Raw genomic sequence first — 25,743 nt, forward strand, 5'->3', positions numbered from 1 at the left:
AAGTGTCAATAGGCTTCTATAGTCAGCTGATTGAATGGCTGCCTCTGCAATCAGACTCGTAACTAACCCGATTGATTCCAAAGTGTTGGCTTTTGGCATGTAACTTCTACCTGGCAGCCATCTCATAGGTTTAATATGAGAATTCCAGAGAACTACTAGGAGCCAAAGCCATTGTATTGCTTATTGGTGATGTCAAAGGCTTTTAGATAGTAAACACCCATGAACCATGGTACAATAGGCCTCATGCATAAGGAAGAACAAGAATTTTAATGAAGTTGATGGAACCTATTCTATTCGATCATTCCTATACATGAAGCCTATTGATTGTTGCTTTAACGCCTCAAGACCCTTCCGTCAAACATTCTGGATACGTCTTAGGTCTAGAGTAAATGGCATTGCTGGTTAATAGTTTGTACGACACATAAAGTTTGACGAGACATACTTATGCAGGGGGCAATGGGCGAGCGGCTTTGTTGGTAGCCCTTGGCACATCGATTGCACGTTATGCCAGTCACGCCATCCTTGCAGGGACACTGGCCCGTGGTCTGATTACAGGTTTTGCCGGCCGCACCAACAGGATGGCAGTCGCAGGCTGCGGGGTGGAACAGACAAGAAGGGTTTGGAAAAAACAGCACAAGGTCACAAAGCCAAAACACAAGTACCACATTACACGGTGATGCCGAGGTCCGCCAGGGAGGGGACAGCCAAGAGGAAGAGGGGAGCAGGGTGGGGGAGGGGGGAGGGGGAATCTATCATGCAAGCTGTCTACTGAAGCCAATACAAGCTATAGATTCATTGCATAAAATCACACACAGATATACTGATAATAATAATTTCCCTAATGTGCTGATAAGACAGGTGCACTTTAATAAAGGCCAAGCATTTTGTGAGGAAGTTCAGCATTTGGGAAGCCTACGGGCTCACTCGGATCCAGCATTCAAGAATCCTGGGGAAGCCCTTCCTACAAAATGGCCGCCTTCCACCTTCACAAAACATTGGTCAGTTTATACAATTGTAATAAAAACACAATATGTAATTAACATTATAAAGACAATGACAGCTCAGTAAAGTATCTGATTGGTTGCTTTGACCGCACTGTATATTAAAACCCTTTTCATAGAGTCTTTAGTTCTATCTGTTGTGGGAACAACTGCCGTGAACTGACGCTTTTCCTACTCCTGCCCACCTGTAAAATATTAAAATCTAATCTTTGTTCTTCTATTAAAAACATTTACAGTGTTTTACTTCCCTTTACACACTCCATGTTTTTTTTTTCATAATGGGGTGCATTTTATTTTTTTTTTGCCATTCTCAACCAGGGTTCGTTGGAACCCTATAGGATTTCTCCAGAGGTTTCCAGGGGTTCCTTTTGATTAAACCATTTTCTCCAGAGGTTACCAGGGGTTCCTTGGATTCCTCCAGAGATTACCAGGTGTTCCTTGGATTCCTCTGGTTTCTCCAGAGGTTACCAGGGGTTCCTTGGATTCCTCTGGTTTCTCCAGAGGTTTCCAGGGGTTCCTTGGATTCCTCTGATTTCTCCAGAGGTTTCCAGGGGTTCCTTGGGTTCCTCTGATTTCCCCAGAGGTTACCAGGGGTTTCTTGGATTTCTCCAGAGGTTACCAGGAGTTTCTTGGATTCCTCTGGTTTCTCCAAAGGTTACCAGGGGATCCTTGGATTCCTAAATTGTTCCAGAGGTTACCAAGGGTTCCTTGTGTTGGGGTTGAAATAGTGTCTGAATAGTTCTGAAGCAAAAGCCAGTGGCCTTCTGACCACCAATGTAAGGGCCATTTTCCCCAATGGCCTTCTATTTGATGGTACTTGTATAGTTCAGGAGCCAACTCCACTTGGAAAAGCCAATAAGGTGAGGGTGGTATTCTGGCCAACACTAAGGGGTTCCATCTTCTTTTTTTTTTTTTGGGGTTCCATCTTCTTAATGACCACCTTCCATCTAAGTTTGGTAATGGGGCTGCAATTTTTTTTTCTTTTAGCCATTCTCAACCAAGGTTCCGTGAATTCCTAGGGTTTCTCCAGAGATTACCACGGGTTCCTTGGGTTGTAACTGATATATTTCTTATTTAATGTTGTCTGAATAGTTCTGAAGCCAAAGCCACTTGACAAAGCCAGTGGCCTTCTGACTACATCTTACTTCTGGCCACCAATGTAAAGGCCATATTTCCCAGTGGCCTCCCATTTGATGGTACCTGCATAGTTCCAGGGCCAACCCCACTTGGAAAAGCGAATGAGATAAAGGTGGTATTCTGGCCACCACTGTAAGGGGTGCCATCTTCCTACTGACCACCAATGTAAGGGGAATTCTTATTTGACCTGCAATGAATTGGTTTAGCAGGGGTTCCCCAAGACCTGAACATTATTTTAGGGGTTCCCCTGGGGTAAAAAAGGGTTGAGAAAGGCTGTTTTAAAACATATAGATGAATGCAATCTATACACTGGGGGGAGAACCTCTGGGGGAATCTAGGATGGAAAAGGACTTGGGGGTCCTAGTGGATGATAGGCTCAGCAATGGCATGCAATGCCAAGCTGCTGCTAATAAAGCAAACAGAATATTGGCATGCATTAAAAGGGGGATCAACTGCAGAGATAAAACGATAATTCTCCCGCTCTACAAGACTCTGGTCCGGCCGCACCTGGAGTATGCTGTCCAGTTCTGGGCACCAGTCCTCAGGAGGGACGTACTGGAAATGGAGCGAGTACAAAGAAGGGCAACAAAGCTAATAAAGGGTCTGGAGGATCTTAGTTATGAGGAAAGGTTGCGAGCTCTGAACTTATTCTCTCTGGAGAAGAGACGCTTGAGAGGGGATATGATTTCAATTTACAAATACTGTACTGGTGACCCCACAATAGGGATAAAACTTTTTCGCAGAAGAGAGTTTAATAAGACTCGTGGCCACTCATTACAATTAGAAGAAAAGAGGTTTAACCTTAAACTACGTAGAGGGTTCTTTACTGTAGGAGCGGCAAGGATGTGGAATTCCCTTCCACAGGCGGTGGTCTCAGCGGGGAGCATTGATAGCTTCAAGAAACTATTAGATAATCACCTGAATGACCGCAATATACAGGGATATGTAATGTAATACTGACACATAATCCACACATAGGTTGGACTTGATGGACTTGTGTCTTTTTTCAACCTCACCTACTATGTAACTATGTAATATCTGTAATTTATTATATTTTCATCAAGACCCAATATTCTTCCTCCTCTCTCTCTCTCTCTGTCTTTCTTTATGCTCTGTAAATGTCTTTTCTTCACCACATTTTATAGTTTGTATTGATGTCTTTTCACTTCCCTGTATTGCTGTTCAGGTCTCTCCTTTATTGTCTTTCTGCCGTCTATCTTTGTATACAGTGGGGAAAATAATTATTTGCTCCCCTGCACATTGTGTAAGTTTGCCCACTTACAAAGAAATGAAGGGTCTATAATTTTTATCATGGGCGTATTTTAAATGAGACAGAAAATCAACCTAAAATCCAGAAAAAAACACGTGATACAAATTTTATAAATTAAGTTGCAGTTCAGTGAGTAAAAAAAGTATTTGATCCCCTATCAACCAACAATAATTCTGGCTCATGAGGTACACAGATTAGTCCTGTCAATTTAAGAAGGTGCTCCCAACGACAACTTGTTATGTGTATAAAAGACACCTTTCCACAGAATCTCTTTCTTCCATTCACATCTCACCATCATGGGGAAGACCAAAGAGCTGTCAAAGGACTTCAGGGACAAGATTGTAGACCTGCACAAGGCTGGAATGGGTTGCAAGACCATCAGCAAGAAGCTTGGCGAGGAGACAACTGTTGGAGCCATTATTTGCGGTTTGGAGCTCCATGCAAGATTTCTCCTCATGGGGTGAGGATGATCATGAGAAAAGTGAGGGATCGGCCCAGAACTACACGGGAGGAGCTTGTGAATGATCTCAAGGTAGTTGGGACCACAGTCACCAAAACAAACCATTGGTAACACAATACGCCCTCAGGAAGACACATGTACAGGTCCGTCTGAAGTTTGCCAATGAACATCTAAATGATTCAGAGAAGAATTGGGAGAAAGTGCTGTGGTCAGATTAGACCAAAATTTAGCTCTTTGGCATTAACTCGACTCGTCGTGTTTGGAGGAAGAAAATTACTGTCTATGACCCTAAGAACATCATCCCTACAGTCACACATGGAGGTGGAAACATGATGCTTTGGGGCTGTTTCTCTGCTAAAGGTACAGGCCGACTTTGCCGCATTGAGGGACCAATGGACGGGACCATGTATTGTAAAATCTTGGGTGAAAACCTTCTTCCCTCAGCCAGAACACTGAAGATGGGTCGTGGATGGGTCTTCCAGCATGAAAATGACCCAAAAACATACCGCCAAAGCAACAAAGGAGTAGCTCAAGAAGAAGCACATTAAGGTCATGGAGTGGCCTAACCAGTCTCCAGAACTTAATCCTATAGAAAATGTATGGAGGGAGCTGAAACTTCGAGTTGCCAAGTGACAGTCAAGAAACCTTAAAGATTTAGAGAAGATCTGTAAAGAAGAGTGGACCAAAATCCCTCCTGAGATGTGTGCAAACCTGATCACCAACTGCAAGAAACGTCTGACCTCTGTGATCACCAACAAGGGTTTCTCCACCAACTACTAAGTCATGTTTTACTTGGGGATCAAATACTTATTTTACTCACTGAACTGCAACTCCATTTATAACATTTGTATCATGTGATTTTTCTGGATTTTTGGTTGATATTCTGTCTGTATCATATAAAATACACCTATGATAAATATTATAGACCCTTCATTTCTTTGTAAGTGGGCAAACTTACACAATCTGCGGGGGAGACGATCATTATTTTCCCCCGCTGTATATTCCTATACAGGTTTCCCTTTTTCAAACTTTTCTCTTGCTTTGCGGTATTTGCGTTCCCCTATATTACCTCCCTGTTCACTTTTCTACTTCCTATAGACTGTCTTCAGTTTTTTTTTTTCTTCTTTCTACTTTCTTTTAGTTTTTGACCTCCTAAAGCTCCCCTCTAGTTAATTGTTTCACAATCTGTGGTCCGTGGGCTGTCAGTGCATCTGCAAGGAACGCACAAAGGGGACCATCTAAAACTAGACTTCTGCATATCTAATCCTAAAAGCACTTTTTTCTATATTAGCGCTTACCAGTCCCTAGATGTGGAGGCTGCATTAGTTTTCTTTTTTTTCAGGATTTTTTTCTTCATTTTGACCTGGTGATCCTGCCAGTAGAACACTTCCTGTCCTAGGGTGACACTCACTGTACTGTATCTATAGAGACCAGGGTTCCTCAACCAGGCTTCCATGGAACCCTAAGGTTCCTCCAGAGGTTGCTAGGGGTTCCTTGAGCAATTCCCGCCTCTCAGATAAGTTTCCACTGACACCATTGATATTTTTAGCTATCTGTAAGGGGGTAATTCCTTCCAATTACCACAAATGTAAGGTGCATCCTTCCCACTGACCATCCCATTAATGTATCATGAGTTGTAGATAGGGGTTCCCGGAGACCGGAAAGTTATTTCAAGGATTCCTGTGTTGAAAAGTTTGAGAAAGGCTACCCTAGGCTGCTCTTCCAATGTGGACTACAAACGCCCCCCCCAAATCCTCATCTCTATTCCGTTCACTGGGGAAGCTGATAACGTTGTTTGATATGTCGGTTCACAAGGATCAAAAGATATATTCTTCAGAAAATGTATTTAGCCTGAAAAAAGAAAACAAATGCAGTCACCATATCAACGGGGGGGGGGTAAGCTGCACTACAGTAAACTCTGTACTACCACTTGTACCTACAGGCAAGCCTATAGTAAGGCATACCTGTAGGTACTGTGAATATTTCCTGTGCATGCAGCCAATGGCAACATCGACTTCAGAGCCCGTGTGTCTGGAAACGGCGTCTCCGGCGCTCATACACGGGAGCGAAGTCATCGTGCCCCCCGGCCACTCATGTAGCCAGAGGCTGCGAACCCGGAAGTAAGACAGGGGGAAGATGTCAGCCATCTCAGCGGTGACATGGCGGCGCTGGAGGACTTAGCTCTAAGGTAAGCCTATCATAATGTGCTAGTATGCGATGCATACTAGCACATTATGACATTGTCTTGCAGGGGATTTTTTTATTTAATTTTTTAATTACCTGCGGTTTACTATCACTTTAAAGTTCTTTTAACCTCTTGCTGTCCAGGTAATGCATACCTGTAGCGGCAAAGTGGATAGGTCGCTCACGTGCCCCACATATGCTTCCGTGGGTAGCAGAGCTTCCTGTGCTGACAGCGCAGTCACCGCACAGTGACAGAGCTCTCGGCCCTTTGCTAATGATTGGGAGCCAACGGGACCGGTCATTGGTCAAGTGATTGGCCAATCCTTCCTGCCTGGGCATATAGATACGGTTAAAAAGAAGCGGTCAAAGAGGTCCATGGACTACAGACCTTGGAGAGCCCATGTTTCTTGCCTCAGGAACATGTTTGAGATGAAATATAATTACATTTACTATAATGGTAATAAGTAAAATTCAGTGATCATTTTATGTCACGGCCTTCATCTTTTAGGCAGCGTCTTGCGCCATTGTCTGTTGTGTTTATCTTTCAGGCGCGGTTTCAACTCTTCAATATTCCTTTTGTTGTGTTAGATGAAAGCTGGATGCGCGCGCCGCGTGATTCACTTTCAGATGGAACCAAGCCATGATGGCTCTCTGGTCTCCCATCAGTGGCCTAAAGCCTATCACAGCCTAGATCACAGGGTCTCTGGCTACCCCAGGAGCCTTGTGGATGCTTCATCCCATTGGAGACTGCAGAGTTTCTGTTGTTTTCAATCAGTCCCTGTCTTGTAGATGTGCAGTAAGTTATGTAAAACATAAATGAAGTAGAGCCCGATTATGTAGTGTCGCTTCTGCTGAATTCCAAGCAGTGTTCTCACCTGCCTGATGCAGGGCCGGTGCTACCACTAGGCAAACTAGGCAGCCGCCTAGGGCGGTTTCCCTCCACGTCTGCATGCTCTGCAAGGATGCAGCATGTAACGAACTCAGTCTGACCGGTAGTGTAATTAGAGGTGCAGCACAACACTGGAGCCAGCGCTAGAGAAAGCAGAGCCAATGCTTCCTGTATAGCGGCGCCTTCTGTCACATGGGCAGGGCAAAGGAGGTGGAGCCAATGGGGCGGCAAAATGAGGTGTGGCCTAGGGTGTCAAAAATCCTTGCACCAGCCCTGGCTGGATGACAGAACACCTTACCTCTTCCCATCCCCATTACAGAAGTAGAGGTGTTCTGTAGTCCAGCAGAAGTGTAGAACTGGGCAGAGCTGACCACACTGTGTGGGATTTCTGCGCAACGGAGGCAGCGTTGTTGGCTCACTACAGAAGTTAGGAGCTCACTGGATTTCTGCCAGACCAATAGGTGTTTCTTTCATTATATTTACAAGAGGCAAAACAGAGAAATGTGCTTGTATCAGGGACAGGATAAGGGGTGGGCGGAAGGGAAGGCTGCCCTGGGCGCAGCGGGGATTTGGGGTGGTTGTGCTAGAAGGGGTGATTTGTACTAAGAGGGTGGATTTCTGTTAGATAGAATTTAGAGGGGAAGATTTGTGCTAGTAGGGGAAATTTGTGTGTGGGGGGGGATTTATGCTTAGAAGGCAAATTTAAGGGGGGGAGGATTTGTACCAGGAGGGGGGATTTGTACCAGCAGGGGGGATTTGTACCAGGAGGGGGGATTTTGGGAGGGAGAGGATTTGAGCTGGGACGGGGGATTTGTACTGGAAGAGGGGAGGGGGTTTGTTTGTGGAGAATTTTGGCTTGCAGAAGGAATTTATGTTTAGGGGGTCCCAGCACTGGCTTGTATTACAGAGATGTACTACATACATTTCCTATTATTGGTATTTTTCCCAGACATACACTATATTTTATACACTAATATTTTTTTAAATTCAGCCTGTAGAAGACATGTGACAGAACCAATGTTGTTCTCAATGGAAGGTATTCTAGACTGGTAGGCAAAATTGAATCACCATAATTCTGCTTATATGTTGCAGAGTTTGTGGTAAGTGCTCGAGGCACCTGGAAGAAGAGCAATGGTCTCCAAACTGCCACCCGTTACTTGCCTATATCCAGCTCTGGAGGCATTATTCCTGCCACTGACACCAAGAATTGGGCACTATTTCTGCCACTAACACCAATGATGGGGCACTATTCCTTTGACTGACACCAACAATCAGGGCAGTATTTCTCCCCCTAATACCATAGATGGGGAATTGCTTACGCCAGGAACAGCCCGGCCCCCTCAAAGTCTGACAGACAGTAAACTGGTCTTTTGTTTAGAAAGTTTGGAGACCCTGAACAAGAGGACCAAGAAGATAGTCCAGGGTTGTAAGCAATAATCAGAATTTAGTACACCAGAACTAGAGCTCAAAAGAACCATCAGGGACCCTCTCCTCCAGTCCTGGTGTGGTGATCTGAGAAGAATGTGGACTTGACCAGACGTAATCTCCATTGGAAGCCCGTTCACCGCTGGAGTTCTCTGTCTGGTTTCAGACTCTAGGAAGAGGAATATGGTACTCAAAAGATGTGTGGAATGCAGGAAAAATTTCAGAAATGTTGTGCATGTAGTGTTTTTGTATTATTATTTTTGTATTGTTCAGCTGAATGGGAAAGGCTTTGTTGATCTAGGACCATCAGTTGCCCATAATAGTTAATTGGGAGCTGCCACTTAGCACCACTGAAACATCTGTAACTCTTCACCTGACAAAGTCCATACATGTTCCAGTAAGAAAAGCGGCCTCTATCGGAATGTTTGGACTGACAACCTTTTCTATGGAAAACTCTACTTACCTATCTAATGCTTGTGTCCTAGATCCAGTTCTGCCCCAAGGCCACCTTGAAAACTTCAGGCATAAGGCACAGCCACTTCCTGTCTACATGCGCTTCAACGATGGCTGAATAACGTTCCTCGGGGCTGGTTTCCTGATGGTCACAACAGTGGTTACTTAGAAGGTTGTGCCCCCTCGACCCATAAAAATCTACATTTAGGATGGTCGCACCCCCTTGTCCCATTATTCTTTTACAACAGTTGACCATGCCTACACGTGTGTTGAAACAGCCACTTGCAGTCTCCATAGGAAGCTCATTGGACAGGCTGGTAACCCAAGAGCATAATTGGGAGACATTGGTAGAGCATTGTCAACCTATAACAAGAAGAGCCTGAGGAAGGACCTTCAAGTGGTCCAAGTGTGCACATTTGGCCATTGCCTTGCAGGGGATATGATATCTGATGCCTAGAGGAACCTGCAGTGACTTTCTCCACATTACTTCATAAAATTTGCAGCTTCACTTGACAAGAGACATTTTTTGTAACTGTCTTAGAAGCAAAACAAGGTCTAGGAAAATGTAATATATCTAATGTATCATTAAAAAGTTATATAGTACGCATATTATATGTGAATGGGAAGGAGTTCATGCTGAAAATTGTTCGATACACCGTACGCGAACAGCAGGAAACTGAAAGTGTTTGGACAGCTTAATCTTCGTGTCATTCTCCTGCTCACAAAAGGTGGTGAATGTTTTATGAGCGCTTAAAATGCCAAGTGAAAATGTCAGTAATCTGAATGCTGCATGCGTCACCCTGTCCTTGTGTCAATAAATTTTAACACGGCCGACGGCAAGCCATCCGTGAAGTATCTAAACTTCTGTTAAAAAGGACTAAAATGTGTGTTTCCCTTAAAACAATGCACCCAGGTCTTTTTTTTTTTTTTTTTTGCACAGGGTGTCGGTGACCCTGTAATGTCAGGGACTGTCACTGGGCGGCCAGGGAGAGGTTAATATACACCTGCTGACAGGATCGCACAGGTGCGCTGAGCAATGCGTAATGTACGTACGTCTATATGTAACACCTGGCATGTCACCCTGATATATATTTGTCAAACAAGAACATATTGAAAGGTCACATTATGTATTTGGCTCAGCAGACAACCAAAAAAAGTAACAAAATCAGAATGTGGGCGCAGGGGGTGATGACGGAGTATGATGCACAAAAGATGTGGGGAATGGGGCAGTTATTTCAGAAATGTCGTGTACGTATCTGTTCTACACAGACTGAGAGTAAAACATAGATGTACATGTTCTCAAAACAAGATGGAGAAAGTTTGGGAGAAACCTTTCTGAAGATAAAAATGGAAAAAGTATGGCCAACATCTGAACAAGAAGCCTTCATAAGGACAAGATGGAGGCAGTTAGGCCAATTGCTGCAAAAGAAAACTCAATAAGAACAAGATGAAATAACTACCTCAAAAGAATCATCAGGGGTGGGTAGTGGGGTTCCCCAGGGTTCTGTGCTGGGACCAATCCTATTTAATTTGTTCATAAACGACCTGGAGGATGGGATAAACAGTTCAATCTCTGTATTTGCAGACGATACTAAGCTAAGCAGGGCAATAACTTCTCCGCAGGATGTGGAAACCTTGCAAAAAGATCTGAACAAATTAATGGGGTGGGCGACTACATGGCAAATGAGGTTCAATGTAGAAAAATGTAAAATAATGCATTTGGGTGGCAAAAATATGAATGCAATCTATACACTGGGGGGAGAACCTCTGGGGGGATCTAGGATGGAAAAGGACCTGGGGGTCCTAGTAGATGATAGGCTCAGCAATGGCAGGCAATGCCAAGCTGCTGCTAACAAAGCAAACAGAATATTGGCATGCATTAAAGGGGGATCAACTCCAGAGATAAAACGATAATTCTCCCGCTCTACAAGACTCTGGTCCGGCCGCACCTAGAGTATGCGGTCCAGTTCTGGGCACCAGTCCTCAGGAAGGATGTACTGGAAATGGAGCGAGTACAAAGAAGGGCAACAAAGCTAATAAAGGGTCTGGAGGATCTTGGTTATGAGGAAAGGTTGCGAGCACTGAACTTATTCTCTCTGGAGAAGAGACGCTTGAGAGGGGATATGATTTCAATTTACAAATACCGGACTGGTGACCCCACAATAGGGATAAAACTTTTTCGTAGAAGAGAGTTTAACAAGGCTCGTGGCCACTCATTAAAATTAGAAGAAAACAGGTTTAACCTTAAACTACGTAGAGGGTTCTTTACTGTAAGAGCGGCAAGGATGTGGAATTCCCTTCCACAGGCGGTGGTCTCAGCGGGGAGCATTGATAGCTTCAAGAAACTATTAGATAAACACCTGAATGACCACAACATACAGGGATATACAATGCAATACTGACACATAATCACACACATAGGTTGGACTTGATGGACTTGATGGACTGTCTTTTTTCAACCTCACCTACTATGTAACTATGTAACTATGTAAGATGGCTTGCATCCGAGGGTACTTAGGGAACTCAGTCAAGTAATTGCCAGACCATTGTTCCTAATTTTTACTGACAGTCTATTGACTGGAATGGTACCAGCTGATTGGAGAAAAGCCAATGTAGCACCAATATTTAAAAAGGGCCCAAAATACATCCCTGGGAATTACAGACCAGTTAGCCTAACATCAATAGTATGTAAACTCTTGGAGGGGATGATAAGGGACTATATACAAGATTTTAGTAATAAGAACAATATCATTAGCAGTAATCAGCATGGATTCATGAAGAATCGTTCTTGCCAAACCAATCTATTAACCTTCTATGAGGAGGTGAGTTGCCATCTAGATAAAGGAAGGCCCGTAGACGTGGTGTATCTGGATTTTGCAAAAGCATTTGACACAGTTCCCCATAAATGTTTACTGTACAAAATAAGGTCCGTTGGCATGGACCATAGGGTGAGTACATGGATTGAAAACTGGCTACAAGGGCGAGTTCAGAGGGTGGTGATAAATGGGGAGTACTCAGAATGGTCAGGGGTGGGTAGTGGGGTTCCCCAGGGTTCTGTGCTGGGACCAATCCTATTTAATTTGTTTATAAACGACCAGGAGGATGAGATAAACAGTTTAATCTCTGTATTTGCAGACGATACTAAGCTAAGCAAGGCAATAACTTCTCCGCAGCATGTGGAAACCTTGCAAAAAGACCTGAACAAATGAATGGGGTGGGCGACTACATGGCAAATGAGGTTCAATGTAGAAAAATGTAAAATAATGCATTTGGGTGGCAAAAATATGAATGCAATCTATAGACTGGGGGGAGAACCTCTGGGGGAATCTAGGATGGAAAAGGGCCTGGGGGTCCTAGTAGATGATAGGCTCAGCAATGGCATGCAATGCCAAGCTGCTGCTAACAAAGCAAACAGAATATTGGCATTAAAAAGGGGATCAACTGCAGAGATAAAACGATAATTCTCCCGCTCTACAAGACTCTGGTCCGGCCGCACCTGGAGTATGCTGTCCAGTTCTGGGCACCAGTCCTCAGGAAGGATGTACTGGAAATGGTGTGAGTACAAAGAAGAGCAACAAAGCTAACAAAGGGTCTGGAGGATCTTAGTTATGAGGAAAGGTTGCAAGCACTGAACTTATTCTCTCTGGAGAAGAGACGCTTGAGAGGGGATACGATTTCAATTTACAAATACTGTACTGGTGACCCCACAATAGGGATAAAACTTTTTCGCAGAAGAGAGTTTAATAAGACTCGTGGCCACTCATTACAATTAGAAGAAAAGAGGTTTAACCTTAAACTACGTAGAGGGTTCTTTACTGTAAGAGCGGCAAGGATGTGGAATTCCCTTCCACAGACAGTCTCAGCGGGGAGCATTGATAGCTTCAAGTAACTATTAGATAAGCACCTGAATGACCGCAACATACAGGGATATGTAATGAAATACTGACATATAATCACACACATAGGTTGGACTTGATGGACTTGTGTCTTTTTTCAATCTCACCTACTATGTAACTATGTAACTATCATTTCTGAAGACAAGAATAAGGCAGCAAGTCTATCTATTTCAGAAGAAGGTTTCGTAAGGACAAGAAGGAGGCAGTCAGTCTAACTCTTCCACAAGAAGCCCTACTGAGGACCAAGTGGAGGCAGACGGCTTAATTGGTACACAAGAAGTCAAACTGAGGACATGATGGAAGCAGTTAGGCTAATTGCTAGACAAGAAGACTAATTGAAGACAAGATGGAAAAAGTTAGGCTTACTGCTGCTAGGGAAACCTTGCTAAGGGCAGAATAAAAGAAGTTAAGGTAACTGGTGCAGAAAATGCTTCCCTAAGGACAAGATGGAGGCAATCTGGTGGCAATCAAGCTAACTGCTACAAAGAAGAAGCCTTAGCAAGGACAAGATGGAGGCAGTCCATCTAACTGCTACACTAAAGCCTGCACCACAAAGCTTAAAAAAGAAAAAAGCCTTACCGAGAACAAGATGGAGGCAGTCAGCATAATTGATAAGCTCTACTGAGGACAAGATGGAAGCATTCAGGTTAACTGCTAGACAAGAAGCCTAATTGAAGACAGGACAGAGACGATTAGGCGTACTGTTGCTCAAGCAACCTCAGAAAGGCTGGTGTATGGTGTAAAAATGCCCCCCTCTAAGGACAAGATGGAATTAGTTAGGCTAGATGCTGAACAAAGCTACCTCATAAAGAAAAAGATGGAGGCAGTTGCTGAGAACAAATTGGAAGCAAAAATCGCTAACTGGTGTACATGAAGTGTTCCCCAGGGACAAGATGGAAGCACTCAGGCTAACCCCCTGTTATCCAGATGTCTAAACATCTTGGCTGTTTGGGGTCTGTAAATCACCAACCTCCTACAGAAAAGTTTGTTTTAATCTTATGAAGAAACAAAGATGCAGCAGGTGGAGAAGAAGTGAAAGCTGGACGTCTCATATATCCCAGTACAAGGCTTCTGCCATACAGGAGGATCACCTCCCCCTTTGTATTTAACATTTTAATATAAAAAGCCAGATCTAGGCTTTATAATTCTCCTTTTATTGAATGGTAGAGGAGAGCCGGGATGTTTTGCAGTAATATCGGGCCCACCCTGTGATTGCAGGCCTCTTCAGGAAGGAATTTGGTGTCAGAGAGAGTTTAGGTGACGGATTTCATTACAGTATTGTCTCTGTGCCTGAAACACAATATGGTGGAAGCGGAGGTTAATCCGTTGGACGGAATAATGTTATTAAATAATGTTTTTATGGGAAGATAAAGCCGCCTCGGTTCCTTGTAGATGAGGCAAGGACAACACCCTTGTGTCTTTCTGGAAAAACAAAGTGGTTGCTCTGGTCCGCAAAGGCACCAAACTCCGCCAGTCCTGATCCTTACTAACAAATCTTAAAACAGAAATCTATTAGGGTCAAGCAGCCATTATATGACACAATAGTATTATTATCTTTTGCAACAATATTAAGATGATGTAGAAGCCGCCACATACCTCACCCAGCCCAAGTGGATAGCAGCCTCAGCTTGATTCATCCAAGCCATGTCCCCAGGGGCGGGGCGAAACATGTTGGGGGCATGGCCTGGATATATCCAGCTGAGGCTGCTTTTACCTGCTAACCAGGGCAAGGTGTGCGGCAGCTGGGATATCTCTTCCTACTTCCACAGCGTGTCTTGGGTCTGGAACAGTAGTCTCCAAACTGCAGCCCGAGGGCCAGATGCAGCCCTTTGCTTGCTTTTATCTGGCTCGTGGGGCACTATTTTATTCACATACACCAATGAAAGGTACAGTTCCTCCAAATAACACCAACAATAGGGCCCAATGGCAACAATGAAGGGGCACAATTCCTCTCAATGAAACCAATGATGGGGCACAGTTCCTCCCAATGACACCAATGATGGGGCACTATTCCTACCAATGATGGGGCACAATTCCTCCCTCTGACACTAACAATGGGGCCCAATGACACCAATGATGGGGCACAATTCCTACCTATGACATCAATGATGGAGCACAATTCCTCCCAATGACACCAATGACGGGCACAATTCCTCCCACTGACACTGAGGATGGTGGATTGTTTACTCCCCACTGATGCTGGGACATTTTGTACTTCTGATGGCCACAGTCCAGCCCCCCTAAAGTCTGAAGGACAGTAAACTGGCCCTTTGTTTAGAGAGTTTGGAGACCCCCTGGTCTGGACAAACCTTTCCCCAGCCTGCACCCTCACTAGTCAGCGGCATCCAGCTCATCGGACCTTGTTAGCCTGAGCAGAGGCCACTAAGAATTTATCGTGGGTCACAATATTAAGATGATACTTCAGGAAACTTCTAAAGAGAGCATAGTGAAAACATTGTGCTTTACCATGATCGGCCTCTTGGCAGGGCCAGGTAACTGGCGCTGAAACCACGCCATGATTCATTTATACGGCACAACCTCCCCCACACCTGCTTTCTTCTTCTGTTCTGGGTGTAATAGAAGGTCTTTAGGAATCAATTTAAGAATATGATGATTACTTTGGATTTTCAGGAGCCAGAACTACAGACCACACTCTTTTTCAGGAGCCAGATTTACAGACCACACTCTTGTATCTGTAGGCCATGGCATTGAGCATCACTGGGGAGATCATCTAACCATTGGTTTATTAGGCCAAACTGTGGTAATTTGTATTAAAATGCAGGAAATCAGAAACACATTCTGTATCTAGGTCTGTAGAGGTAAGTGACATGAAAAAACTACCTGAAACATTGTCAGGAGGTTCATACACCGATCCAGCCTTTCTCAACCTTTTTGACACAGAAGAACCCTTAAATAACTTTCTGGTCTCGGAACCCATTCTAAAAATTACTATATTTACAACTCATGATACATTAGTGTGATGGTCAGTGGGAAGAATGCTCCTTACACTTGTGGTCATTGAGAAGAATTACTTTCTTACAGATGGCTAAAAAGATCAAAGGCAGAAATTGCTCATTGCTCAAGAAACCCCTAGCAACATCTGCAGAAACCCTGGAGTTTCATGGGTCCCTGGTTGAGAAACCCTGTCCTGGAGGAACCCTAGGGTTTTTATGGATGCCTGGTTGAGAAACCCTGCTCTGGAGGAATCATAAGGTTTCATGGAACCCTGGTTGAGAAACCCTGCTCTGGAGGAACCCTAGGGTTCAATGGAACCTTGGTTGAGAAAACCTGTCCTGGAGGAACCCTAGGGTTCAATGGAACCTTGGTTGAGAAACCCTGTGCTGGAGGAACCCGTTCGGTTTTATGGATGCCTGGTTGAGAAACCCTGCTCTGGAGGAATCATAAGGTTTCATGGAACCCTGGTTGAGAAACCCTGTTCTGGAGGAACCCTGGTTGAGAAACTCTGCTCTGGACAGTTCTTGTTTAACATTCTTCATTGGAAGGCAGATCACATCTTCCTCTTTATATCTTCCTCTATATATATTTACATTTCTGAGTTTGAAAATCGCATTACAAAAAATGCAGAGAAAGGCATCTCCAAATCTAACATGAAAAGCGCCCAAACTTTATGAGCTCCTCATTGAATATGCTGCAGCACCGGATCCACAGAATGACAGGCACTACTGCTTATAATGGGTGGTCGTTCAGAAACCATTTCTTGACTGGGAAGTTCACTGGGAATCCTACTGATCTGAAATAAGAACTATAATGTAATCCCTTTCATTAATTTGCCATATGTTTCCATCATAGGGGTTAAGTTGACTGTTTTGTACACAGCAATATGACGCAGCTTTTAGATTTTTAATTTACTGTATGTGGCCAAATTTTAAAAATCTTAAAAAAAAAAAAAAAAAGTTCACATTTTTCTCTTGTGCCAGTAAAGATAATTTGAATTTCTGAATTTCCTCAGCAGAGGTCTGCTTCTCTGTGTGTCTGATAGGGGCGAGTGAAATTAGGAATTTTTTATTTGCCGAAATTTGTTATTTAACAAGTGCAGAACTAAGGAGTGCACTTAGTTCTGCACTTCTGCTCTCCACTCTACTACCCTAAATGCCCGTCTTCCCCCTTCCCGCACACCAGTGGCGGCCCGTCCAATAGGGGTGCAGGGACACATAGGGGACACATAGGGGTTTGAAGCATGTGATTAGAGCCCTGGGCTCTAATAGGCTTCAAGAAAGTGTGGGCTCGGGGCGCAGAGCATTGTACTGTGAGCCCACCCAGTTGTGTGATAACAGCGAATGAACAGCCCGGTGTTCATGTCCATCACCCACTGGGGGGGGGGGGATGTCGTTGGAGAATCCCGCTGACAGCTGATAGAACCGAGCCAGTAGGTATCGGTTTTAAGTATCGGTGCATTCGCACAAGTACCGATACTCGTGCAAATGCTTAGTATCGGCACCGGTATCGGTGTACATATTGTAATTTTCATGTTCTGAGCACAAAAGAAACCCGTTTAATACATTTAGGATTCCATTCATGTATCAGAATTGCGTGAAATTTTAAGGAATTTCAAACAAAATTATTTGACTCAATGAGTTTGATTTACTGAAGTCAAATAAACTCTGCACTTCGCAAACAGCAGTTGCTCCAGAGATTAGTAAATTAACAGAAGCTCTGCTGACTTCCACCATCCAATCATGTGCAAGCAAAAATGCTGTTTTTTTTTTTCCTTGCACGTGATTGGGTACTCTTTGCAAAGCTTTACCTCATTTACTAAGCTCTGGAGCAGCAAAGTGCAACAGTCTATTTGCCTTTGGTAAATCAACCCCAATGAGTTTGATTCACTAAAGGCAAATAAACTTTTGCAAAGTGCAGTTGCTCCAGAGCTTAGTAAATGAGATGAAGTGTCACTTTGCAAAAAGTATCCAATCACATGCAAGGAGAATAATAATAATAAAAAAAAACAGCATTTTTTTCCTTCCACATGATTGGATGATGGAAGTCAGCAGAGCTTCCCCTCATTTACTAAGCTCTAGAGCAACTGCAACTTTGCAAAGTGCAACAGTCTATTAGCCTTTAATAAGGGCTCTGAGGAACGTTTTTTTTTTTTAGAATTTCTGTACGCACGTTTAAATCAGACATATGCAATTAGCGGACCTTCAGCTGTTGCAGAACTACAAGTCCCATGAGGCATAGCAATACTGACAGCCACAAGCATGGCACCCAGAGGCAGAGGCATGATGGGACTTGTAGTTTGGCAACAGCTGGAGGTCCACTAATTGCATATCCCTGGTTCTGACAGCTAAAACCCACATGAGATATTCACAGTTGCGACCGGCCCACTATCTGCGATAATATCTGAATTTTATATATATATATGTAACATTCTCTTGTACATTCTGCGGTATGCCGGCCTCTCTGCTCACCACATACCCCCAAACACAATAGTCATTTTACCGGCAGAACCGCGCTGACGTCTGCGTGCGATTGTGGGAACCGGCTAACCTCGGGCAGCCAACACCTGCAGACACACACTCACGTGCCCTCGCCGTCGCTCTCTGATGTTTGCAGGTAGATTAACCTGCCCCCTCCCCACCCCCCACCCCCCTTGTCCTCAATGGGATTCTCTCCCCAATGTCTGGGGCCATTCGTCAAAGCTTGCAGCCTTTGTAGCCGACTCTCAACCCCCCCCCCCCTTTCCATTCTCTGCTTAACCTGTTCAATGCAAGGCACTGTCCAATGGTATGCACACCTGTGCTGGGCTGGAGGAAGGGGGGGGGGGTGTACATAGCACATATGGGAAACATTGACCTCCTTCTCTGCCACTGGAATTTAACAGTTTGCCTGCCAGCAGTGCAGGAGGTTCACAGCAGCCCGATAGAGAGAGAGAGAATGGCTTTATAAGAGGAGAGGGCGGCCAGGTGCACGCCGCGACACTCCACGCCCTTCTACGCCAGGCAGCGGAATCTGGAATTTCTAGGAACATCGGGGTTGATTTACAAAAGGATTAAAAGCAAGTTCACTTTGAAAAGAATACCCAATTATGTGCAAGAGAAAAAAAAAAATAAAAAAATCATTTTTAGCTCACACATGATTGGATGATTGAAGTCCACGCACCTCATTCACTAAGCGAAGTGAAAGTTTATTCTGCATCAAGAAAATTCACTTCAACTATTCAGTCGTGTGCGAGCGACAACATTTTGTTTTTTTTTCTCTGTATTTAGTTTTAAATATATTTAAATCTATTAAACATATTATTTGTATTAAAGTTACTTATTTTTAAATCTGCACCAAAAAGTTTCTATTTCCTTTAAAGTTAATCCACAGATATTCTCACAACCTGCTTAGCCGTGCTGGACGGTGTTTGTGCCCCTGCCTGTCTCTGTGGGTAATGTCAGACTGATTGAAAAGAACAGGCTAATGGATCTCATCCCAGCAGTCAATAAAGCGGTATTAAACCCAAAATCAAAAATGTAGCACATTGCAGCTTACCAATCATTAGATGTGGCGGCTGCATTTGTTTTCTCCCCCCCCCCCCCCTCTGTTTTCACCTGGTTTTCTGGCCAGCAGGGCCACTGATAGGGGCGGACCACCAGTCCTCCTGTAGGGGGTCCTGGTACACAGTGGGGCCCAAACAGCAGAGGGAATCAATGTGGTCGGGCGGAGGATGCCCAGTAGATCAGAAGCAGGCAGAATGGAGAGGGGTATCGGCGCAGTGGAAGCAACTACAGGAACGATGCCCTGTGCCTCTCTCTGCAGCAGCTGAAAGACCTCTCCCTCCTGCCAGATTTCAGCTGCTGCAGGGAGAGTCACAGACACAGGGCATCGTTCATGTAATTGCTTCACCTGCGCCGATACCCCTCTCAGTTCTGCCTGCTTCTGATCCACCCTGTCAACATGCAGACCCACCCCCCACCCCTGCGCAGCGCTGCTGGCTTCCCTGTTCCGTAAAAAAAAAAAATTTTGTAAATGTAAAAAAATATTTTAAAAATGTGTAAAGATTGAAACAAAAATATTTTAAAAAGGGCTTGTTCATACCGGTTCTCTGTTATGTTTGTGTCCGTTAATAATGATTTTAGTGTATTTTTTTGTGAAAATATTGTTTTGATATATTCGGAGGAGGGGGGGCTCTGCCAGGTAGGTTGTACGGGACCCCATGATTTTTAACAGCAGCCCTGCTGGTCAATAACATACCTCCTGTCTTAGTGAGGCACAACTCTGAAGGAATAAGAACAGGAGGCACAGCAGACAGCAGCATTGTCTAAGGGGATGGGTAGTATTAAATTAGCAGATTTAGCACTAAAAAATTGAAGCCAAACTCCAGCTCACGCTTTATAATCGGTCACAGCCAATGCATTTGTCCCCCTGCTGGCTCTGAGGCTGAGAACCGAGCGATCAAACACAGCAGATCGCTCCATTCTCAGAGCTCCCTGGGCAGAGAGCCGGTGACTGTCAGTTGCAGGCTCTCTGCTCTGCCCCTCCAGTGCTCACTGGAGCGCTGGGCTGTGGAGGGGGGCGGAGGGGAACTCAGGCTCTCAGGGGCTCACCGATCCGGTCCAGTCCAGTCATGTGGGCGGATCCCGACCATAAGGTCGCATGGACCGGCTCCGCGACATCAGCCGGCAGTGGGCTTTAGTCCGCTGTCTGCTGAAAACAGGTCACAGGAGTGCAGAACAAACTGCACTCCTGTGATCCACAGGAGAAGTACAGCCAAACTAGCTTTAGCCACACTTCTCCTTTAAATGGTTTGTCTCAGATAATAAACAAAAAAACCTCCTAGCGCAACCAGAGAATAGGTTAATAACCCTAATGTGCCATAAGCCTATATGTGGGAAAGTTCCATGCAAACCTGTCCACTTAAAGATGGCTGCAGAGGGTATTGGTTTTCTCTGTGCACTGTTTATTTTTCTCATATAAACTGATACATTCTGCTGGGGTGCTTGTAAAAAATGACATACTTGCTGGCTGGATCACCAGATGAAAATAGAAGAAAAAAAGAAAAACCGAATGCAGCCATTGCATCTTAAAATTAGTAAGCTGCAATATAATCAATGCTTGCTTTTGGGTTTTTATACTGCATTAAAATGATCTCCAACGCACAAGAAGATCTGTGATGAACTTCCTCCCCACCCACAAGGCTCAATTTTCAGAAGCTTTGCTGAAACATATAAAAGAACAATAAAGCTGCAGACAAAAAAAATGAACTGACTTCAGTTCTACAGAATGTGGATGTCCAGACATGCCGTATGTAGAGATCACACTGCGTTCCCCATACATCCCGCCAGGCCTAGCGCTCCTCACCTTTGCAGGCCTTCCTGTGGGTGATGGGCTTGGTCATGTCCCGGTAGTATCCCTCCTTGCAGTAGTGGCAGTGGCGGCCAGCGGTGTTATGGCGGCAGTTCAGGCAGACCCCTCCGCTCCGGCGGCCAGACAGCTTGAAGAGCTCCATGTTGAAGCGACAGCGGCGGGCATGCAGGTTACAGTTGCAGGCTGCAGAAGGACAGAAAGAAGCATGTTAGGTCAAGAGCTTGCAATCTGTTCAGTGACTGCTACAAGACACGTTACACTCAACGAATACAGGAACACGCCAACATGGAGGGATTGGGGATCTTTCCGTCATCAAGTTTGTAGTATTTTTAGGTGGAATGATACAGCAACAAATTAGAAAGAAACGGCTGAAATGGCTGGTCAGTCAATCTTATGATTCACCCAACCACCCCAGCCACAGTGCATAGCCAGGAGGGTAACAACCCCAGCAAATGCAGAAAATTGTCCTGGAATAATATTATGTACAAGGCCTAGACCTGTCTTTCTCAACCAGGGTTCCTCCAGAGGTCAATGGGAGGTCTTTGAGCAATGAGCAGTTTCTGCCTTCCTGATAAGTAACCTTCGACACCAAGGACCCTATTAGCTATTTGTGAGGGCAGCATTCTTCCCACTGACCACCAATGTAAGGAACATTCTTCCCACTGACCACCAATGTAAGGAACATTCTTCTCACTGACCACCAATGTAAGGAACATTCTTCTCACTGATCACCAATGTAAGGAACATTCTTCTCACTGATCACCAATGTAAGGAACATTCTTCTCACCGATCACCAATGTAAGGAGCATTCTTCCCACTGATCACCAATGTAAGGAACATTCTTCTCACCGATCACCAATGTAAGGAGCATTCTTCCCACTGATCACCAATGTAAGGAACATTCTTCCCACTGATCACCAATGTAAGGAACATTCTTCCCACTGATCACCAATGTAAGGAACATTCTTCCCACTGATCACCAATGTAAGGAACATTCTTCTCACTGATCACCAATGTAAGGAGCATTCTTCTCACTGATCACCAATGTAAGGAACATTCTTCTCACTGATCACCAATGTAAGGAACATTCTTCTCACTGATCACCAATGTAAGGAACATTCTTCTCACTGATCACCAATGTAAGGAACATTCTTCCCACTGATCACCAATGTAAGGAGCATTCTTCTCACTGATCACCAATGTAAGGAACATTCTTCTCACTGATCACCAATGTAAGGAACATTCTTCTCACTGATCACCAATGTAAGGAACATTCTTCCCACTGATCACCAATGTAAGGAACATTCTTCTCACTGATCACCAATGTAAGGAACATTCTTCCCACTGATCACCAATGTAAGGAACATTCTTCTCACTGATCACCAATGTAAGGAACATTCTTCCCACTGATCACCAATGTAAGGGACATTCTTCCCACTTGCCACAAGGCTAATGTGATGTGAGCTGTAGATATAGTAATTATTAGCAGGAGTTCCCTGAGACCTGAAAGTTATGTTGAGGGTTCCTTGGTGGTAAAAAGCCATGAACAGTTAAAAATAAACTGAACATCGTTTTACAAGAGCACATAGAGCATCAAACTCTGACTGCACGCAAGTGTGACTATTGAACTTCTCTTATCGTAAAGCTCAGTGACATATCTCACCGAGTCTGGCGGGGGTGTATGTGACTCAGATATCTGTCCCAGGAGTGCTGAACATTTTATCAGCCCCAAATCCCTGGACAATGACACTGACAAGTGTAGAAGCCTTACTAATGCGAAGTTCAATGGTTTAAAGATCTGTCTCTTCAGCTCAAAAAAAGGTTATTTTGTCCCGGTGTCAGTGGTCTCTAGTGATTGGATAGGCTGTGTTCTCATGAATATAAAGGGTCTCTGTGATGTCACTGGTCTCTAGTGATTGGATAGGCTGTGTTCTCATGAATATGAAGGGTCTCGGTGATGTCACTGGTCTCTAGTGATGGATAGGCTGTGTTCTCATGAGTATGAAGGGTCTTGGTGATGTCACTGGTCTCTAGTGAATGGATAAGCTGTGTTCTCATGAATATAAAGGGTCTCTGTGATGTCACTGGTCTCTAGTGATTGGATAGGCTATGTTCTCATGAATATGAAGGGTCTCGGTGATGTCACTGGTCTCTAGTGAATGGATAAGCTGTGTTCTCATGAATATGAAAGGGTCTCGGTGATGTCACTGGTCTCTAGTGAATGGATAGGCCGTGTTCTCATGAATATGAAGGGTCTCGGTGATGTCACTGGTCTCTAGTGAATGGATAGGCTGTGTTCTCATGAATAAGAAGAGTCTCGGTAATGTCACTGGTCTCTAGTGATGGATAGGCTGTGTTCTCATGAATATGAAGGGTCTCGGTGATGTCACTGGTCTCTAGTGATTGGATAGGCTGTGTTCTCATGAATATAAAGGGTCTCTGTGATGTCACTGGTCTCTAGTGATGGATAGGCTGTGTTCTCATGAATAAGGAGAGTCTCGGTGATGTCACTGGTCTCTAGTGAATGCATAGGCTGTGTTCTCATGAATATGAAGGGTCTCGGTGATGTCACTGGTCTCTAGTGAATGGATAGGCTGCGTTCTCATGAATATGAAGGGTCTCGGTGATGTCACTGGTCTCTAGTGATTGGATAGGCTGTGTTCTCATGAATATGAAGGGTCTCGGAGATGTCACTGGTCTCTAGTGATGTATAGGCTGTGTTCTCATGAATATGAAGGGTCTCGGAGATGTCACTGGTCTCTAGTGATGGATAGGCTGTGTTCTCATGAATATGAAGGGTCTCAGTGATGTCACTGGTCTCTAGTGATTGGATAGGCTGCGTTCTCATGAATATGAAGGGTCTCGGTGATGTCACTGGTCTCTAGTAAATGGACAGGCTGTGTTCTCATGAATATGAAGGGTCTTGATAATGTCACTGGTCTCTAATAAATGGATAGGCTGAGTTCTCCTAAATATAAACCTACATTTTCAGTTACATTGATTTTATCTCAATGTTTATATCCAGTTTTGGTGCACAAAGTGCCAGGATGACATGGACCACTTTTGCCTCCATCCAACGAATGAGGAATGTTGACCTTTCATCTGTCGTTACTCTGCACATGTTCTCTTTCTGCGCAAACCACTTTTGGAATCAAAGCAATGCACTAACAGGTAAGCCCATTGAAAGATTTGTTGTGAAAGTTCCGGTTTGATGCCTAAAGTCCTACAAACAATTTGTCAGGTCAGTGACTATGAAGGTCCAGCCTCAGGAATTCCTGCTATCAGGCGCTGAGCTGCTGTCACAACAAGCAGTCCTTCTCATGCTGTGATGGTAGCTCCTTGACAAGGTTAGAAAAGAGCTGTCGAAAACAGGAGGGGCGAAGAGACTTGGGGGGGTTGGGGTGGGGTGGGGGGGGGGATGTGCTGGTGATGTGCCGAGTGACAGGTTGTCTCAATAAACACAAAGGGTGTTGGGAAGAGGGACGTTCCAGAAAAGATATTCTTGTAGGTGTCATGGAATAGCTTAGGAGGACAAATTCTTTAGTGTAAACCTTAGTGCTACATGCAAATATTAGGAGCCCTCTGCTCATTAATTGGGCCTAATGCTCAGACAACTTGCATTTTAAGAATCTTTTTTACTTCAAGATAGAGCTTCAGTGGATCATACAAAAAAAAATTAAACAGTAATGAACAAAAAGAGAAGAACTCTTATGTGGATGGCGTGCTAAATTTTTGGCATTCTCGAAGAAGCCCTTGGACCTTTAGGAATATCCCCTGCTGGGCACTGTGGTTCCTCCCGTCAACCACTATATCACTACAGGGTCTCTTTAAATGTCAGTTTTCAGAGCTCTCTGGTCCAGCGTTGAACCTAGTGCTGTGAAAACTTGCATTTTAGAGCCACTGAAAGCTCATTTATTTTCTATACAATATATTTTATTGAAATGTAATATTAGAAAAAGAAGAATAAAAAGAGTCAAAACATTTAAACAGTGAGGACAATGGGACTGACCTACTGAATTCAAATAGGCTGTTTACTTTACAAGATATTTTTTTTCTTAACTAAGTGAATGAAGTAAAGCTCTGCTGACTTCCATCATCCAATTATGTGCACGCAAAAAAAAAAAAAAATATATATATATATATTTTGCTTGCATGTGATTGGGTATTATTTGCAAAGTGAAAAATCCCTTGTAAAGTAAACAGACTATTAGACCAATATATCCAAGATGCATGGCTCAAAAAAAAAAAAAATGCACAGTAGCAAGCAAAATGATAAACCTTTCATGTTAGGAAACTGAAAAGCAGCTCATTGATTTATAAGCAGCAACAGTTGCACATGGGCGATGGAGCAACAAACTCAAAGCCCAATATCTCCCCAATATTCCTTTTGGACAACTGAAACTTGCTTCAAAGCATTCAGTCAGAATGGGACCTCTGCTTTCCTGCCCTGAATAGCAGAAGATGCGAAATCGCTACTTTGGAATCCCACAGCAGCTGGTCGTATGACCAAAAACCCTAGCAGTTTGGTCACCAGATTTAAATTTTTTTTTCTTTTTTTGAAGCTTTGCGGTGTAGTGAAACACTCACAACACCTTCACTCGATGCATAAAAAAAGTGAGAACACAAAAGTGAAGTAACACAATAAGTGCACAGGGTGTACACATTGTCCTCCTCCAAAAAGAAAGGATGCTAGCCCTGACCCCCCCCCCCCCCCCCCCCGG

At 44.1% G+C, this 25,743-nt stretch overlaps 1 protein-coding gene across 1 annotated transcript in view; it reads right to left on the reverse strand.

The window, feature by feature from the left end:
- Positions 1-25,743, reverse strand: part of NTN1 (netrin 1) — a 131,266-nt gene that overhangs the window by 50,493 nt on the left and 55,030 nt on the right. Inside the window, 2 exon segments of the mRNA XM_073606992.1 lie at positions 443-592; positions 21,017-21,205. Of these exon segments, the coding sequence (XP_073463093.1) occupies positions 443-592; positions 21,017-21,205 (339 nt within the window).

Source organism: Aquarana catesbeiana, linkage group LG12 (assembly GCF_042186555.1).
Source record: "Aquarana catesbeiana isolate 2022-GZ linkage group LG12, ASM4218655v1, whole genome shotgun sequence".
NCBI lineage: Eukaryota > Metazoa > Chordata > Amphibia > Anura > Ranidae > Aquarana > Aquarana catesbeiana.